Source organism: Fistularia commersonii, chromosome 10 (genome assembly GCF_037954325.1).
Source record: "Fistularia commersonii isolate RoL2024-O1a breed Wild chromosome 10, RoL_Fcom_v1.0, whole genome shotgun sequence".
NCBI classification, from domain to species: Eukaryota; Metazoa; Chordata; class Actinopteri; order Syngnathiformes; family Fistulariidae; genus Fistularia; species Fistularia commersonii.
In genome coordinates this window covers 8,337,213-8,354,645 of record NC_141293.1, presented here as the reverse complement: position 1 = coordinate 8,354,645, position 17,433 = coordinate 8,337,213, and the positions used below count along the sequence as shown (strand labels likewise).

Genomic DNA, 17,433 nt, shown 5'->3' with positions numbered 1-17,433 from the left:
AGCTATTCTTTCAGATTCACAAAAAACTGAACCATTTGACACACTCTTGACATAGGCAATTTCTACTAAAGGGATAGAATGGCACAATATGTTTAACTGAGGATGGAGGCAATTTTGCCAGAGGTGATCAGCATCATGAGGAGATGATTTAGGCAAAAAAAAACATTTTTGTAAAAAACTTACTGAAGCGATCATTTTAAGGGGGTGACGATATGACAATAAACGCCTTGAATCTTGAATACCTGGATTGTTGGGCGATACTTAACTCTTTCAGCACAGCCTCTCTCTTCACACTTGGATTTCTGTCAGAGGATAACACTAAATAAACGTCGATAAACAAAGGGTTGAGTTATAGCCACATGGCACAAAGGGGTTAATTTTTTGCGTCCTTTTTTTTATTATATTTCCAGTTGAGAGGGGAGGTACTTCCCGTAGTTTACTGCACTGCCTCTCCCAGCAAATAAAAACTACGCAACAGACGGTGAAACGGTCGGAACAGTCGGACTTCCGCGTCTGAATTCGCGATTCTCCCCGTCAGAGCCTCCTAGACAAGTTTTACTCAGTTTTCCACGTTGCGTGGAGTTTGAAAGGTAAGTGCGGAGGTTAGTTTCGTGACACACAGGGCGCGCGAACAACGCGACACTTCGCGAGAGCGTCTCCTGGACACGGACGTGCTCGTTACAACCGCCGACCCCTCCCCCGCCCACGATCACGCACGAAATCTGAAAGTGGCGAGGTGACACGCACGGCGTGGTCCGGGTTGTTTGCGCCCCCCCCCAAAAAAAAATACAGCAGCTTGGTTTGTTTTTATCACGTGATCATTACGACCCCCACGAGTGACGCGTCCGAAACAGGAAGTAAAATAATGGAGACGCTTTCAACATCAACCTCAATGTTTTTTTTCATTCAGTCTCATGCATGATATTGTTATTTTTATTATTATTTTATTTACTTTTTTTTTTTTATTATTTGGAGTCGTAATATTAATATTTGTATCTTATCTGAGACCTGGGCATTTTACGGCCCGCGGGCCACATCTGGCCCGTTTTGCTTTTTTTTATCCGGTCCGCCAAACTATTTTCTGTGGTTATTTTAATACATATCTTCAATCAATATAAAATTCAGAAATTCCTTATTTTTTTCCTTTTGTTTAATTTTGTATGGATGATGACATACAAAATAATGCCGGTATATTTATATGATCGTTAATGATTTTAATGTTGAAATATAATGCCAAAAGAATTGAAATTTAATTTTGTTAAATTTACATACTACCTAGTTGGCCCATGTATAAAATTTGAAAAAGAAATGTGGCCCGCCAGCCAAAATAATGCCCACCCCCCCTTATCCTGATCTTCGAGCCAATTCCAGCTGTCAGGGGGCAATATACCCTGGGCCAGTTGAAAGTCAATCGTCGGACCAGATAATGAAAAACAACTTTTCACCCTCTCACTCACATTCTGGGCTTTTTTTTCTCAATGTATCCCTTGCTTGTTTTTGGACCGTGGGAGAAAACCCACGCGCACACGAACCAGACCCCTTCTTATTGAGGTGGAAGCATTGACCCATGGCCCACTGTGCCGCCCACAGTTAGATCACTTGTAAAAATGCTTACATTTACATTAAGGGTTTCATGCGATTAACTAAAAATCTGTCTTAATGAAAATAGAGAAATAAAAGGAAACAAGTTTGCAGAATATGAGTTTAGAAAATGATTAGTTTTTTTTTAATGTTAGGCTTCATGGATTAGGGTAACTTTTTATATGTCTATGTTTGCATCTGTTAGAATTATGTGTATATTGAAATGGCAGCTCAGTGATACAGTGTGATTGTGGATCCTCCTTAGCTAGATTAATCATTTATAAAAGCCTGGCTGAATTAGAATACAAGCTGCATATAGTGCTACATATTTATGGTCAGTAAAAGGACTTGAACTGGGTTACGAGGTTTCACTGTTGGACCTGGATATTAGTTTAGGTTGAACTTTGCACTTCCTTGTTCTTATTTGTATTCTTACTCTGTATGCGGGAATCCCAATTGGTTAGAGAAATGACCCCCCCCCCAACAAAAAAAAAATTTTGCTGTGAAAAAGGGAAACTTGTAACTTTGTAACTTGAAAAAACAAAATCCAAGAATCAATAAATATGCAAAATACACCACCAACTGATCTCAAAGTGATAAATATTTTTCTTTGAAAAGTGCATGACAATTTCCAAGAAGTTAGTCCATTCAAATTTCCATCAGCTGCAACTTAAAGCGATAACAAGCTTTCTTCTTCAGTCAAATTAAAGTTGAGATACTTTCCCCCTTTTGTTCTTCAGGGACGAGCAGGATGTCTGTGATTATGGCCAAAACTGGAGGGGTCACCGTGTTGACCCTGACCTCTGACCCCAAAAGTCGTTGGCCTCCTCTGTGTCAACTCATCGGCAGCCTGTGCTACAGCCCGGTGTGCTGCTCTGTGTCTCAGCCCCTGAAGAGTCTCGGGAGTTACTCTCAGACCATCCTGGGGGTGAGTTTGAAGAGTGTGTGTGTGTATGTGTGTGTGTGTGGAAAAGGGGGATTGCAGTGGTTCACAGGGTAACCAGTAACAAAGATACACTTCTATCCTGTGTGCAGATATACAGGACTGTCTCAGAAAATTAGAATATTGTGATAAAGTTCTTTATCTTCTGTAATGTAATTAAAAAAACAAAAATGTCATACATTCTGGATTCATTACAAATCAACTGAAATATTGCAAGCCTTTTGTTATTTTAATATTGCTGATTATGGCTTACATTTTAAGAAAACTCAAAAATCCTATCTCAAAATATTAGAATATCATGAAAAAGTCATTTTTGTTTTTTAATTGCATTACAGAAGATAAAGAACTTTATCACAATATTCTAATTTTCTGAGACAGAGTGCTACCCTTCACCCCATGTATGCGTGACAATTTAGAACCATGTATATTTATCTATTTAATGTCACCTGGAATGCACATAACTTCGTAAGCTAGGGAATCATCTTTAAATGATGAATAAATCACTCAGCAGAAAATGATGAAAAATCTACCCCAAAGTCCGGATCATACACATATTTCTAATATCTTCAATTGTACACATGTTTAGATGAGTGATCCTGACTCATGTCTTGTGTTAGAAGAAAAAAGAACACACATTCAGCTATACATGTTAGGATAGCAACATAAGGCTTTTGAACACATTGTTTTTGCTTAATTGTAAGCTCATGGGATTCTTCTTTTTATAGATGACCACACTCAAGCTATGAGAAAAAGTTCCCGAACCCTTTGCTTCCTGTTTTTCCTTCACAGACGCTGCATATTATGGTTGGCTTGATCACCATTGGCCTCGCATCGATACTCTCTTGCAGTCGTTATGGCTCCAGCTGGCAAATGGATTCAAGTGGATTCCCATATTGGTTCGGAGGCCTGGTAAGCAAACTAATGTTAGGTGACCTTTTTGTGCCAGAACTAGATAAAACACTTGCTTCTCTATAGTTGGGCAAGTGTTTGTAGACACTAAATGAAAATGATTTATGGAAGAATCAAGTTAGTATATTTCTCAAGGGCGACTGAGTGTAAGGCAGCCCCCAGTGATTTGGCAAATCAAATCAACAGCCCACTTGCAGCAAATAAACAAGTAAAAACCATTGTAGCTAATAAGCTCATATTTCACAATGTGAACACACTCATTTCAAGCCAGCGGTTCCTATTTTGTAAGCCTTTGAAGTGTCTGATCAGTCAGTGTTTTTACCTGTCATTGTACCAGGTAAAAGAATGTGCAGTAAAAGTGTGTTTTGTGTCACATAGTTGTGGCAGTTATGGAAAATTTGAAGCGTTGAATGTGGACAGTCAAACTTTGGATCATCTTGCAAGAGCCCATTGCTGGCATGAAAATTCTCTGTTTCAGTCTGTTATTCTCATGTTTTGCTTCATTTGTTTGTTCTTTTTTCAGTTTATTTTTTTCGGCATTGTGTGCATTTTGTCTGAGAAGTACCCCAGTCCGTGTCTGGTGAGTACCATTGCTTTCCATCTCGAATAGTGTGTGTGTGTGTGTGTGTGTGTGTGTGTGTGTGTGTGTGTGTGTGTGTGTGTGTGTGTGTGTGTGTATGTGTAAAAGATCCAGCTGCTGTCATCTGGCTTGGACATGTTTTGTTTTTCCTACATTCTTTAAGTACCTTGCTAATGTGCATGGCATTATTTTATCTCCATGTTGAAAGCCAACAAGTGATCTTTTTTTTTTTTCAGATTATAGTGAATGTGATCCTTAATCTGGCCGGAGTTGGTTTTGCGATTGCGGCCATCTATCTCTACAGCATCAATTTAGCTAACGTCTGGGTTTCTAGAAGCTGCTCAGACGATTACTGGTATAGGGAAGCAACAAGGCCACCCGTGGATCCTTACGAGAAGGAGTTGAATGAAAGATGCATGGAAGGAAAGCTGCTTATTCGTGTGAGTGAGGGAACAACATCACTGTCCGGTGCCGTTGTCCGTTTTTAATTGTATGTAGGTTCTAATGATGCGTGTCAACGGTTTGATTTCCAGTGTAACGAGTCTAAGAGTAGCTTCATTCAAAATAATCCTCATACATGTTGAGTAACTACTGATCCTCAACCTGTCTAGAAAGGACCAGACTTTGTTCTGATCCAGTTAAGGATTAAAATAAGATAGAATCACTGTTTATAATCTTACATTATTTCTCCTTGTTTGCAAATGCAATAAAATTGACCAGAAAAACAAAAAGGAAAACAACCCATTTTTTTCTATCCCGTTTGCATTTTTTCATATTTTAAAAGAAAACAGCTGTATATTTGGAAGGTAACACTGGTTTTTGTTCCTGCCTCAGATGCTCTTGCAAAGCATCAACGCTATGTGTATCATCCTGTCGGTTCTGGAGCTTTGCATCGTCATCAGCTCTGTTGTCAAAGGGATCAAGACTCTGAAGATAAATGATAAGGAACACAAGGTAGAATTTCTTTATTATTATTATTATGTATTTTTCAGCGTTCATCATCAGACTCATTGTTTGTTCCAGATTATTCTGTAATTGGCTGCAGAACACACATTTTTTAACATGTTGAAACTATTCATTTTCTTCTTTTTTTTTTTTAGCTGCTTGATGACACCAGAGATGTATACATCACTTAAGGACGGAGAGACCACTGGAAAGATCCACTAAAGGCGGCTCCGTGCATCTGTTTGGCAGTCAAAAATCATTTCCTGTCATCCAGTTACGAAGTGATGGTCAAATCTATACTAAGTCTTTTGCACTTCTCTTTTTTAAGGCATCCTAATGCCTGCTACTTCCTGTATGGCTCTTCAATTTTCAACAATTTAATACAGCAATTAATGTGGTTCTTTGGCTTAAGGACGGTGTTGTTTCAGGTAAAGGGGAATGTGGTGTTTGTAGACAGGCAGTGCTTATACTTCATGTATTTTTGTACTCTGCAAAATTAGAAAATCCGTATTTTCAATTAAAGGTAGCACTACACTTAATTCATTTGTGGCTTTGTGTGTATCTGTTAAATGAATCTTTTAACAGGAATACTAACAATTAAATTTCAAGGTCTCTCTCTTACTCACTCTATGTAAACACATTTTGTAGTTTTCTAATAGTAGTAGTAGGAAAACCGGAAATGATTATTATTTTTGTCAATTAGAACTAAAGCAGCTGATGGGTAAGTTGTCAGGTTGATGTGAAAATAAATAAATATTGGAGGATTTTTTTTTTTTTGGTTTGAAGATACTTTTTGATAGATTTTGGCTGGATCTTTTTTTTTATTTATTTTTTTTTACAGAATTTCTAAATTTGAAAATAGAAGTACTGAAAAATATAAAACCCTCTTTTTCTGATTTCATGGCAGTTTTTAATTGGCAGAGATTTTATGCTGATGTTAATTTTGTTTTTGAATGCTTTTTGGTAGGTTCTCACCTAAAAATATTCGTAAACCTATCCCTGAAAAAATAATTTCATCAATTAAGCACCAAAAACGATCAGAAAGAGGCAATTTTCCACATACAATCATACCCTTTATGAAATAATGCAGACTCATTAAGTTTTATAAGTAGTTTTTCAACCGGCATTGCCAGTATTGGCTGTTGGCTAATGTAATGTAATGTTGTGGAAACTGGGCTTTTATTCTGAAAACTTGGAGTGGTTAGAGAATGTGATAAGTGACATTTTTTGCTGCAAAAAGATTCTGCTGAAGTTGAGTTTCGACATTTGGGCATTGGATCATTACAAGGTGAGTTCTTGGATCCCAGAATTCTAAATAGATATGAAATAAAATAGTTTTTCAGCCATGCTACCATAAAAACTCCTGACTTGGTCCTGGGTTGGTACAAATGTTCAGATTTTCAAATTTGAACAAGGATAAAGATTTTTCATTAAGGTTTAGATATTAAAATAATCAAAAGAAAAAATGTGAACTTAAGGATTTTTTTGTTGTAGTACACTGACTATACGGATTGTTTAACACTTGACTTTGTGTCAAACAACATTTAAAAATCCAATATTTTCCGATAAGTTTGGCTGTTTTATTTACAAGACTGTGAATGATTTAATTTGTGTTTTATTTCGTTGAACTGAGCCTTTCTGACATGAAATAAAAACTCACTCTGCAACATGGCCGTACATTTTTAAATAAAAATGACACCATTCGCATAAAAGAAACAGTAAATACATATTTTCAACTGTGGTGTGTAAAGCTTGTGTGCACACATCTGCACGTTTGAATCAGATAGGCCTGTTTATCCTTCAGGGTCACTGTTTACTTTGGCTGTTTCCAGAGACTTTAAGTCACTCGCTTGTTTATTCACTGACTTTCAACAAGAATCCTCCGCTCACCCAAGGGAGGGGATCGTTCATTGTGTCAAGGACAGAAAAATCATAATCGTGTTATTTGATGTTACAACAGCACAAGCTTCAAGGCAATGGTGTGAGTTTGTGGGTCGGGTGGGGGGGAGAAATAAACACAAATGTTGTTTCTGTGTTGCAGGAAAAAAGATTGCCATCATGATGGCTGATGGCTATAAAATAATGTGCTCACTTCTCTATCAAACACTGAAGACTCTTTTCTTCCGCTCTGCAAACCTCTCAGTGCATGATGCCCCCCAACGGACCAGCGCCACAGCTGTTATCGGGGTGAGAAACCAGAAAATTGGAGCGATCAATTAATTCGGGCCTTAAATGATTAAGATGGGGATTAAAACGGTGGTGAACCTTCAGACTGCACAGATTATGTTGGGCCTCTTCAACATTGGTCTCGGACCTGGAAGGACAAGTACCCATCCTGGGGATCTGACCAGTTTTGGAGCTGCTTACTGGCTGGGTGCCGTGGTAAAAATCCTTATGTCGATCAAACACGGTGTCTTAATTCTAATAAATATTCGCAGAATTTTCCCCGCCGCTTGGTTTAATTGGGTTTTGAAGAACAAATACAACATCTTTGCCATCTGCTGATCTCTTGCCAGTTTATCGTGACTGGAGTCATAACGATTGTGGCCGGACAGATTCCTTCCTCCTGCTTGGTAAATAAATCGTCCAAAATGTCTAGACTGTTAATAAATGAGAGATACCCAGTGAGGCAGGTAAATATTTTCTCTGGGAGTTGCAAATTAAAATTTTTCAACAGCAGCCATAATGTCTTAATATACTTGCACAAAAACATAAGCTGTGGAGGGAGGCACGATAGCAGAGGGGTTAGATAGCGCTTCCGCCTCACAGCACAAAAGACCCTAGTATGATTTTGAGTTTGCATATTCTCCTTGATCTGCGTGGGTTTCCTGCCACAGTCCAAAAAACATGCAAAGTTCAATTGGAAAACATTTGAAAAAATTGCCCAAATGTGTGAATGTGAGAGTGAATTGTAGTTTTGCCTGTATTTACTCAGACCCGGGCATTTTACGGCCCGTGGGTCACATCCGGCCCGTTTTGCTTTATTATCCGTCCTGCCAAACTATTTTCGTTCAATATATTAATAAGTATTTTCAATCAGTATTGAATTTCGAAACTCCTTATTTTTTTCCTTGTTTAATTTTTGTATGGACGATGACATATAAAATAATGTCTGACATTTATATGATCATTAATGATTTTAAAGTTGAGATAAAATGCCCAAAAATTTAAATATTTGAATTCCAATTTTCATCTTGTTCAATTTACATGATACCTAGTTGGGTCACGCATTAATATTAAATAAAAAATGTGGCCCGCCAGTCAAAATAATTGGCGACGGGTCCACGGCAAACCCCACCTCTTGCCCAATAACAGCCGGTAGATAATGAATGGATGAACAAAGCTATGTAGAAAATAATGTAATCTCTGACAAAAATAGTTAGTCATAAAAGTCTGACTTAGATACAACTGGCCTTTTACTTGTTTTGCTCAATATAAGTAGCCATGTGTCCAAAAGGAGTGTCACATCAAGAATATTACAGTTGAATGACATCAGGAATTATTTAGTAAAAAATGAGCGTCTCTGCTTGGTTTTGTCCTCAGGCCGGCATCTCTGTGTTTTTGAACAAGCTGGAACCCGTGTTTGCCATTACTGGTATCCTGCTGTACGTCATTGACTTGGGCAACGCCTCCTTCCTCTGGATGTGCGACAAGAGCAGTTACCAAGGTTATGGTGAAAACTGCAGAAATGTGGCACTCTTGGCACAGGTCAGAATACATGATTATATGCTTCAGTCCTGAAACCTCTTTGGACCCTCACTCCGAACATGAGGATGTTATATTTCGAGCACTCTATACCTTATCTTCAGTCTACCTTGTCCTCCTATATGATTATTTGCGCCCTGAGTGGCCAGTAAAGCAAACACTGGTCGGTGTAAAAACACATGATTTGCTTCACAGTGGATCCTAATATTGTGGATAAAATACAAGATATGCTTTTATGGATGAAATGCATGTCATTCATCTATCTATCTATCTATCTATCTATCTATCTATCTATCTATCTATCTATCTATCTATCTATCTATCTATCTATCTATCTATCTATCTATAATTCATTCATTTATATATAAATAAATATAATATATATACAATACAATATATACAATATATATAATACAAATTTATTTCAAAACTAGGATTTCAGGACATCCTCCCACTGTAGAAACTTCTAATTTCAAATTCTAATTCTAATCTAATTTCTATCTATCTATCTATCTATCTATCTATCTATCTATCTATCTATCTATCTATCTATCTATCTATCTATCTATCTATCTATCTATCTATCTATCTATCTATCTATCATTCATTCATTTATATATAAATAAATATAATATATATACAATATATACAATATATATAATACAAATTTATTTCAAAACTAGGATTTCAGGACGTCCTCCCACTGTAGAAACTTCTAATTTCAAATTGTGTTTGAAAGAATGAAAGTTTTGGGATGCAATTGTTGATTTAATAAGATTTCCTTTCAATAAAACAGTCTTTGATTCTTAATCAACCAGAGGCTGCTGAAATCCATGGACTTCACACTGATAGTCCTGACTGTTCTAAACCTTTGCGTCAAGTTTATCGGAGGTATCCAGGCTCGGACCATCAAGATGAAGATCAAAAAGGTACAGATGAAGGGGGATTTCGGAGCAGGTGAAAATCTGAAATATGAACTACTAGTTGAATTTATGCAGCAGACTTTGATGCCGTTCTATTAAATTCAAGAAGTCGTGTGCAGTTTAATGTGAATTTTTGCTTCAGGGTATCAGCACGGTGTAGGACCAGTTGCCGGAGCTGAAAGAGACAAAAATGACCTCAGCAGAAAAATAAAATTCTTTAGATTTTACAGGATCAACCAGGATTTATAAAAACTTCTTTCTGTCTTAACCTTTGATTGTTTGGTGTTGTTCAGATGAGTAGATGTATTTTAACACTGATTAGCTTGACATAATTGATGACTGAAAATAAAATGGCCAAAAAGACACAAGGAATTCCTTGATGGCAGAAGTTTATTTGCTGCAAATTGTTTTAGTCGTTTTTGCGTCTGACAATCACAAATTAACGTGAATAAAGGAATAGTTCTGGCTTTTTGCCTTTTTACTGAAATTTTTTAATAAACTTCTTTAATAAATTCTAATTACAGTGAAAAAGACCTAGCCTAGAGTTGCTTGTACATTTTCAGTTATTTGCCGGTTTATGTCATGGAGTAGGTTATTATTGCATTATAACCTACCTGTTGGCTGATTTGGGGTTTTAGTGGTTTAATTAACAACATATATTGATACTAAATTCCCTTAATGAATCTATAAAGGAGAAGTGAGGTAAAAGATGAATGCATATTAGAAGTCATGTACTAGATCAAATTTTTAATGTTCCTATATCGTGACAAAGGATGTTGTTTATATTGTATATATTATGATATATTGGCTCTTCTGAACTGCTATTTTCCAATATTTGGGATATAATGGATATAATGTTTTCCGTTCTACGTAAAAATGATGATAAACACCTGCCAAATGAACCTTGTCATTCGTTCAAAAGGTGCATTAAGTTTATAGATTTTATACTTGTTATTGTCTTGATCCTGATGGAGGGAAGGGTTGCATATACACAATCTTTACAAAATGAAAGATTGTGATTACATGGGAAGAAGGATGCTGAGGTGTAGTTAAAGTATCACATGTATATACCAAGAGCCAAACCAAATTAAATATGCAAATTGAAGAATTACTAGCAGCATCTCTGTCTTTTGAATACAGTGATATAGATCTCACAGTGAGTGTGCGTGACTGACAATCTGAAAGGAATTTTGAAAAAAAAAAAAAAAAAATTGCATGAAGTGACAAATTAAATTAGCAAGCAGTGAGGAAAAAGAAGAAATGATCCCTCCAAATCATGTTTGCCCTGAAAAATCAACAAGAAGTCAATTTAATGCTATTTTCAGCCATATATATGTATGTTATGTGTGGGTGTTATTACTTTAAGAACTTCAGAAAATCTCCTCTGATATCATCAGATCAACATTAATTTATGTTTTTGTGGACATGAGGTGGTGAGGCTTTTACTTTGAAGGCATTAGCCGCTGGTAACAGTGTCTTAATAATTTGGCAGCAGCTATCCAACAGGATCAGAGAGGGGGAGTTTCCGAAACACAAAGACAGAAAAAGGTGAGCTCTAAACTTTTGATATTACAAGCTATCCTTCATCGTACTAAGAAACAGGTTACAGATTGAGTATTGTATTTAAAATGATAAAATGTGCATTTAATATGCACGGTATGGTCCATTTTATGATTTTATGGAGAAATTTCACAACACTGACGGCAAATATGAGGAAGTTCAGCTCTCTTCCTGGAATTCCCCGATAACATAAGATTCTTGTGTAATAACTGCAGTTCCCCCCCTTTTTTAAATTTTCTCACTGCTTTCAATTTGAATTTCTATAGCAGTGATTTATTATTTGCATTTTTCTCCAACAGACACCAATCCCAAATACATACTTGTAAAAGATTATTCAGTGGATCAGATTGAAAGAAAACATCCATGTTAACTTTACAAAAGAGTAGATTAGAAATCAAAAAAAAAGTGTTTATATTATTATAGTATAGTATTTTGTGAAAATGAAATATATTTGAATAACTTTCCAGAATGAGACTGCACATTTCTAAAAACATTGCATAAATGTAACTGTATTCGCCAACTCCCTCTGTTCAGGATGACTGTTATTGTGATCAAACACAAGGGAGCAACCAAGGGGAGCGGCGGCGACATGAGACCTGTATCGAGGCGCATCACCCGGGCTCCTCGCATTGGGCCGGGATGCTGTCGCAGTCTGGCTACTGCTCTCGGGGTATGAGACAAGAATGATCACTTTTGAGCAATTTTCCTTTGAAAAAAAAAAGTGTCTTACCATAATTCCCGGACTATTGAGCGCACCTCAATATACAGGACTGTCTCAAAAAATTAGAATATTGTGATAAAGTTCTTTATCTTCTGTAATGGAATTAAAACAAAAATTACTTTTTCATGATATTCTAATATTTTGAGACAAGAATTCTCACTTTTGAGCAATTTTTCTTTGAAAAAAAACTGGTCTTACCATAATTCCCAGACTATTGAGCGCACCTCAATATACAGGACTGTCTCAAAAAATTAGAATATTGTGATAAAGTCCTTTATCATCTGTAATGCAATTAAAAAAACAAAAATCACTTTTTCATTTTGAGGTAGGATTTTTGAGTTTTCTTGAGATGTAAGCCATAATCAGCAATATCAAAATAATAAAAGGCTTGCAATATTTCATTTGATTTGTAATGAATCCAGAATGTATGATATTTTGTTTTTGTAATTGCATTACAAAATTATGAACTTTATCACAATATTCTAATTTTCTGAGACAGTGCTAGGCCAGCGGTCGGCAACCTATGGCTCGCGAGCCATATATGGCTCTTCCGGTGATGGCATATGGCTGCGAGACAATTTAGAGTTGAGAAAAAAAAAAAAAAAAAAATTTTGGAGCTGATTTTAAAATACTTGTGATATTTCTTCATAATACTGTCAGTTGAAAGTAAACAGAAATTAGATTTGAAGATAAATTTCACGGGTCATCCGTCGGTCGGGTTTGGAACCAATGGCTTCCGAGCATGTCTGGGTCATTGTGAAGGTGAAGAAATCAATTTTATCAGATAGCCAACTAGTTTATCCTTGTAACAGAAAAGATGGTGAAAAGGAAGAAAAGACAATTATTACTTTGCATTCCAGGCCGCGTGGACAGATGAATTTGCATTTGGATCTGCGGTATGTCTAATATGCAATGATAAAATTGCATAGATGAAACGCTCAAATATAAAGCGACACTTCGAAAAAAAAAACATGCGGCACCAGATGTCGCGTTAAAAGTAAGACATATTTAATTTATTATACTTTAAAAATACTATATGGCTCTCAATGAAATATATTTAGAAATATTTGGCTTTTATAGCTCTCCCGGTCAAAAAGGTTCCTGACCCCTGGGCTAGCCGATCGCTATCTTGGGCTTCCTCCGTGCACTAAAACCGTCAAAGTCGATTTCTTCGGTGTCGGAGTTGAACGGACTCAGAATTTCATCGGCTGACGGTGACGAGGATAAATGTTTTAGCGGTGTGAAGCTCCTTACCCCCCCTAAATCCATATATTAGCCGCATGGCTGTTTAAGTGATAAAAGTCGCGGCTTATGGTCCGAAAATTACGGTATATCCATTTTTTCTCCCATTTTTTAAACTTATTTTCAGATCCTTGGATTCGTAAGGTTTTACGCACGCTCTCTGAGTTCAAACCAGTTCTATACTCAAATTTGATTTTCTATCCACTATATTCACATTTCTTCTCTTTAGTTTTGTACTACTGCACTTCAAGAGCTGGACTTATGATTACCAAATTAATGCTCCACATAAAGTTTATAATCTTTGACCGTCTCAAGTTTCCCGTCCCCTCATCCAGTTGTTTCAGCACATTTTCTACATACGCTCGAGGTGCACGTGTTTCGGCGGGCCTCACGCGGTGAGATCAGGCCAGAAATGAAGATGTGCAGAAGGCCAGGGAAGCAGCAACAACAACACAGAAAATGATTGAGGTCCACCTTCAACCTTTTTTTTTTTGCAGACCATCCAGATCATGGTGGGTCTGTTCAACATCGGACTGGGACTTGGACGAACCAGCACGCATCCCGGGGATCTGGCGAACCTGGGTGCTGCTTACTGGCTGGGGGCTGTGGTAAAAAAAATCACATATTTCCTTGTTTAATCAAAAACGCTATCCTGATTTATCCCCTATTTACCCACCACAAGTGGGAGGAATTCTGAAGCATTAAAGTACCGAACTGCTTTGCAAATGCAGATTTTTTGTAGTTATTTTCTTCAGATTGCACTTTGGAAAATCAATTAATATATTCTACTAATCCAGACATTACTGTCCTCTTCTCAGTATCTCACATCTGGAATTCTTTCAGTTTTTGCCAACCGGTGTCCTGTTTACTGCCTGGTAAGCAAAGCCTGTCATTGAAAAGGAATGATTTGAGGAGAAAACAAAACGTGATACATATCTGCAAGATATTCTCAAGAGTTTATCCCGCACAATCTCTCCTATCAGGTTGTCTGGACTGTTATCATGAATTTAGTCGGAGCCATCTTTGCCATTACGGGCATCGCCTTGTACGCGTTAGACCTGGGAGACTCCATCATCTGGATGTGTGACAACTGGATGGGAATTGACGGTCAAGAAAACTGCATAGCAGTCGCATACTTGGCTCAGGTAAGCAAAAAGAAGGATAGTTTCAAATTTGGGTTCATTAAAGGGTAATATTGCATTAAGCATTTTTCTTTTTCTTTTATCAAATGAATTTGACAAACTAATTTCTTCTTCTTTTCCTTTTGGCTTCTCCCTTCAGCAAATCAACCTTTTCCATCTCAACCTTTTCTCTGCATCCTCCTCTCTCACACCAACTAATTTCATATCTTCTCTCTACGTCCATAAATCTTCTCTTCGGTCTTGGACGTCCAGCCTGGCAGCTCCAATTCCAGCATCCGTCTTCCAATATATTCGCTATCCCTCCTCTGTACATGACTGATTTGACTAACTTATTAAACTTGTGAATTGTTTTAAATGGTAGGTATTGCTAGGAGAACACTGGCATATTTAAAGATGACCCAAAACATTGCTGGGAAATAAAAATACAAATTAATTTACCAAGAAATGCTCCAGAAATCAGCACTAGCCAGTGATAATATACTGTATCTTACTTATATTTACGAACAATCTTAACAAAAAAGTGCATCAAGCCAACTGCTAAGTGAGAAGGTAAGAACTTCTGGGAAGAGAAAAAGATGACGTAGATATGAGAAAAATTAATATCACATTCTTTGAATAGTCCTGGAGGATGTAGACAACACTGCAGAAAAAAAAAAGTCAAAAAAGTTAAGAGTTGGCTAGTTCAGGACAGAAGTAGCTGGCCAACATGACCAGTACCACACACAGGATCTCTGCAAACCATCTGCTTTGAATAAAACTAAGGAGAAACACAACTGTGTCTCCTATCCTTACGAAACCCTTTGTATGGAAAGAAGTAGAGTGCGCCCTTTTGGGGGACATCGTCCTTCCTTTGGTCCTTTTTGGTCCCTCCATTGTTGTTGTTTAAACAACAACAATTAAAACGACAAAAAGCACGAAGATGCTACAGGGATGATTTGGCCTTATCAGACGGTGCGGCGTGCATAGAAGACAACGTAGGCTTGAGTGATACAGAGAATACACTGATAATATGCTCTTCGTCTCCTACCCAAAAACTCGGGGGTCTTCAGTTATAACACAGAGCGTTTCCAACAGCCATGAGGGTACGAGACAGGGACAAACACATATCGAGCTGAACTTTCTATGAAGCTGCAAAACAGTAAAAAATAATTTATTCTTTACAATGTTTTGTGTTGAAAAATGTCTTAAAAAAAAAAAAAAAAAAATCAAAATCCCCTCACAGTTCAGCTTAACCGCTCAAAGAACAATCAATAACATCCTTCAAAAACAACACATCTTTGCCAGGGGAGCTTTTGTCAGTTCACGTTATTTCATCACCATTACACTTTATGTTAGGCAATTACAAAATGACGTGCGAAGATGGAAAACAGCTGTTTTTCAAAATAAGATCTGGAAGGTCGAATGAAAAAACTATAATTTGTTACCAACCACTGGTTGAAAGGAAGCCATCCTTGCTGGACCGGAAAAGTCATCCCTCAACATGGGGCGGCTTTTTGATGCAACCTGAAACGTAAACACGCCAAAGCGAAGGGTTAGCGGCAAACAGATGAACCTGATGATTCTCATACACACCCTCACCCAGGGGAGCCAGCCTTGTCCTCGAGGTGTGAAAGACACACCTTTCATAAAGGTCGAGCCACGTCTCTGGGTCTGATTTACCCGAAAACCCCCCCGAGTTCTGTTTCCGAGATGAGTGGATTCAAGAAATGTATAATGATATAATGTATATCAGCTTAGCCATGACCTGGATGACAGAGGCTATTCACTGACATATTTCAACGGTCAGACAGAAAAAAAGCTTTTTGTTCAAGGGTAATAGAGGTATGCAGAGTTTGCTCGCATAGTTTGATTTCAACCGATACCTCTCGAATCTTATCGGACACTTTGTAACATTCTTGAGTTCATTGTTGCTTGTTGTATTAAACTCCATGTGGTAGCCTGGTGTTTAAAAGCCTGCAGAATGAAGCAGGGACTTCACCTGAGTTTTTATGGCGTGAGCACATCTCGTCCGATATCTAAATCGCACAGAGGTAACCTTGTTTTTTCTTTTTATTTTGTTTTGGACTTCAGAGATTGTTGACATCCATGGACATCACCCTGATTGTTCTGGCTGCTGTACAGCTGTTTGCCAACATCTACGTAACTGTTCTGGGCATCAAGGCATTGGTAGGGGACGAGCAGTCTGTATGAACCAAGACACGCTGATACTCATTATAAGTTGAAATTGAAATTAAGTGGGCGGTCTGGATGAAAATAAACTTTATTCTGGTCCAACAGGTTGGAGAAGCTGAAAAGTATCAGCCGCCGATGGTGGTTGTCGTGAGTCCTGGTGCTTAGAACCACAGCCAACAAGCAAAAAATGACAATATCGCAACAGTGCTGCCGGGGTGTCAGTGTTGACACGATGTCCAACCATATAATCTTTTTTGTATATCTGCTAAAATGTATCTACCTTAAAAAAAATGTTGTTTTGCGCTTGTGCTGAAAAAAGAAACGTGGTTAAATAAAGAGAAAACTCAAGCTTGTGTTGGGGGAAAAAAAAAATTGCATCAAAGAATGAATTCTTGAAATTACTTTGCAGGTAAACTGGAATTAAAAAAACAAAGACAAAATGAATGTCACTTAGATAGACTGGACATATTTAAAAACAAGGCTCAGTTTTTAGTGCGGGCGTATATTTAATTAGAAGACCGGCGGTTTGATTCCCCGCTCCCTTTGTCTGCATGCAAAAGAGTCCTTGGGTAAATCACCGAAAGCCCATTTTCTCCGCGACCGCCTGGTTAGTGCCTTGCACGGCAGCTCTGACGACATTGGTGACTGAATGGTGTAAAGCGCTTAGAAAACCACAAGGCTGTGAAAGGGCTATAAAAGTGAAGAGTATTTACCTTTGAATTCCTCTCTGAACACACGGTCTCACACAGCTGTCTCCTGCGACAGCTGCTCCTCATCAGCAGCACCTTCTCAATCAATTTTTTTTTTGGCAGTTTGACGAAAGACTCAATTTTCTAGAAGCCCACACCTATACGCAGAGCATTTTAATTCCCATTTTGTTAATTCAATATTAAAACTGAAGTGCTGTGAAAAATATCCTGCCTGATTAGAAGGTTGAAAACCAGCACTTCAGTTTGAGCAAAGCAGTCTATGCAAGTCTTTGTTATTAAAGAAAGACATTTAAAGCATTC

At 37.6% G+C, this 17,433-nt stretch overlaps 2 protein-coding genes across 2 annotated transcripts; both read left to right on the top strand.

Moving 5' to 3' along the window:
• The first annotated feature begins 450 nt into the window (after positions 1–450).
• Positions 451–5,497, top strand: LOC147230270 (transmembrane protein 176A-like). Its single transcript, XM_086153549.1, has 7 exons — positions 451–590; positions 2,322–2,509; positions 3,314–3,433; positions 3,957–4,013; positions 4,250–4,453; positions 4,848–4,967; positions 5,114–5,497. The coding sequence occupies exons 2-7, from the start codon at positions 2,333–2,335 to the stop codon at positions 5,147–5,149; spliced, it is 714 nt and encodes a 237-aa protein (XP_086009675.1). The 5' UTR covers positions 451–590; positions 2,322–2,332; the 3' UTR covers positions 5,150–5,497.
• A 1,702-nt stretch (positions 5,498–7,199) lies between these two features.
• On the top strand, positions 7,200–17,225 carry LOC147230269 (uncharacterized). Its single transcript, XM_086154410.1, has 11 exons — positions 7,200–7,340; positions 7,475–7,531; positions 8,502–8,666; positions 9,482–9,592; positions 11,082–11,134; positions 11,681–11,816; positions 13,607–13,717; positions 13,928–13,984; positions 14,093–14,254; positions 16,322–16,435; positions 16,529–17,225. Exons 1-11 carry the CDS (start codon positions 7,200–7,202, stop codon positions 16,586–16,588), a joined length of 1,167 nt encoding a protein of 388 aa, XP_086010536.1. The 3' UTR covers positions 16,589–17,225.
• Positions 17,226–17,433: the final 208 nt, after the last annotated feature.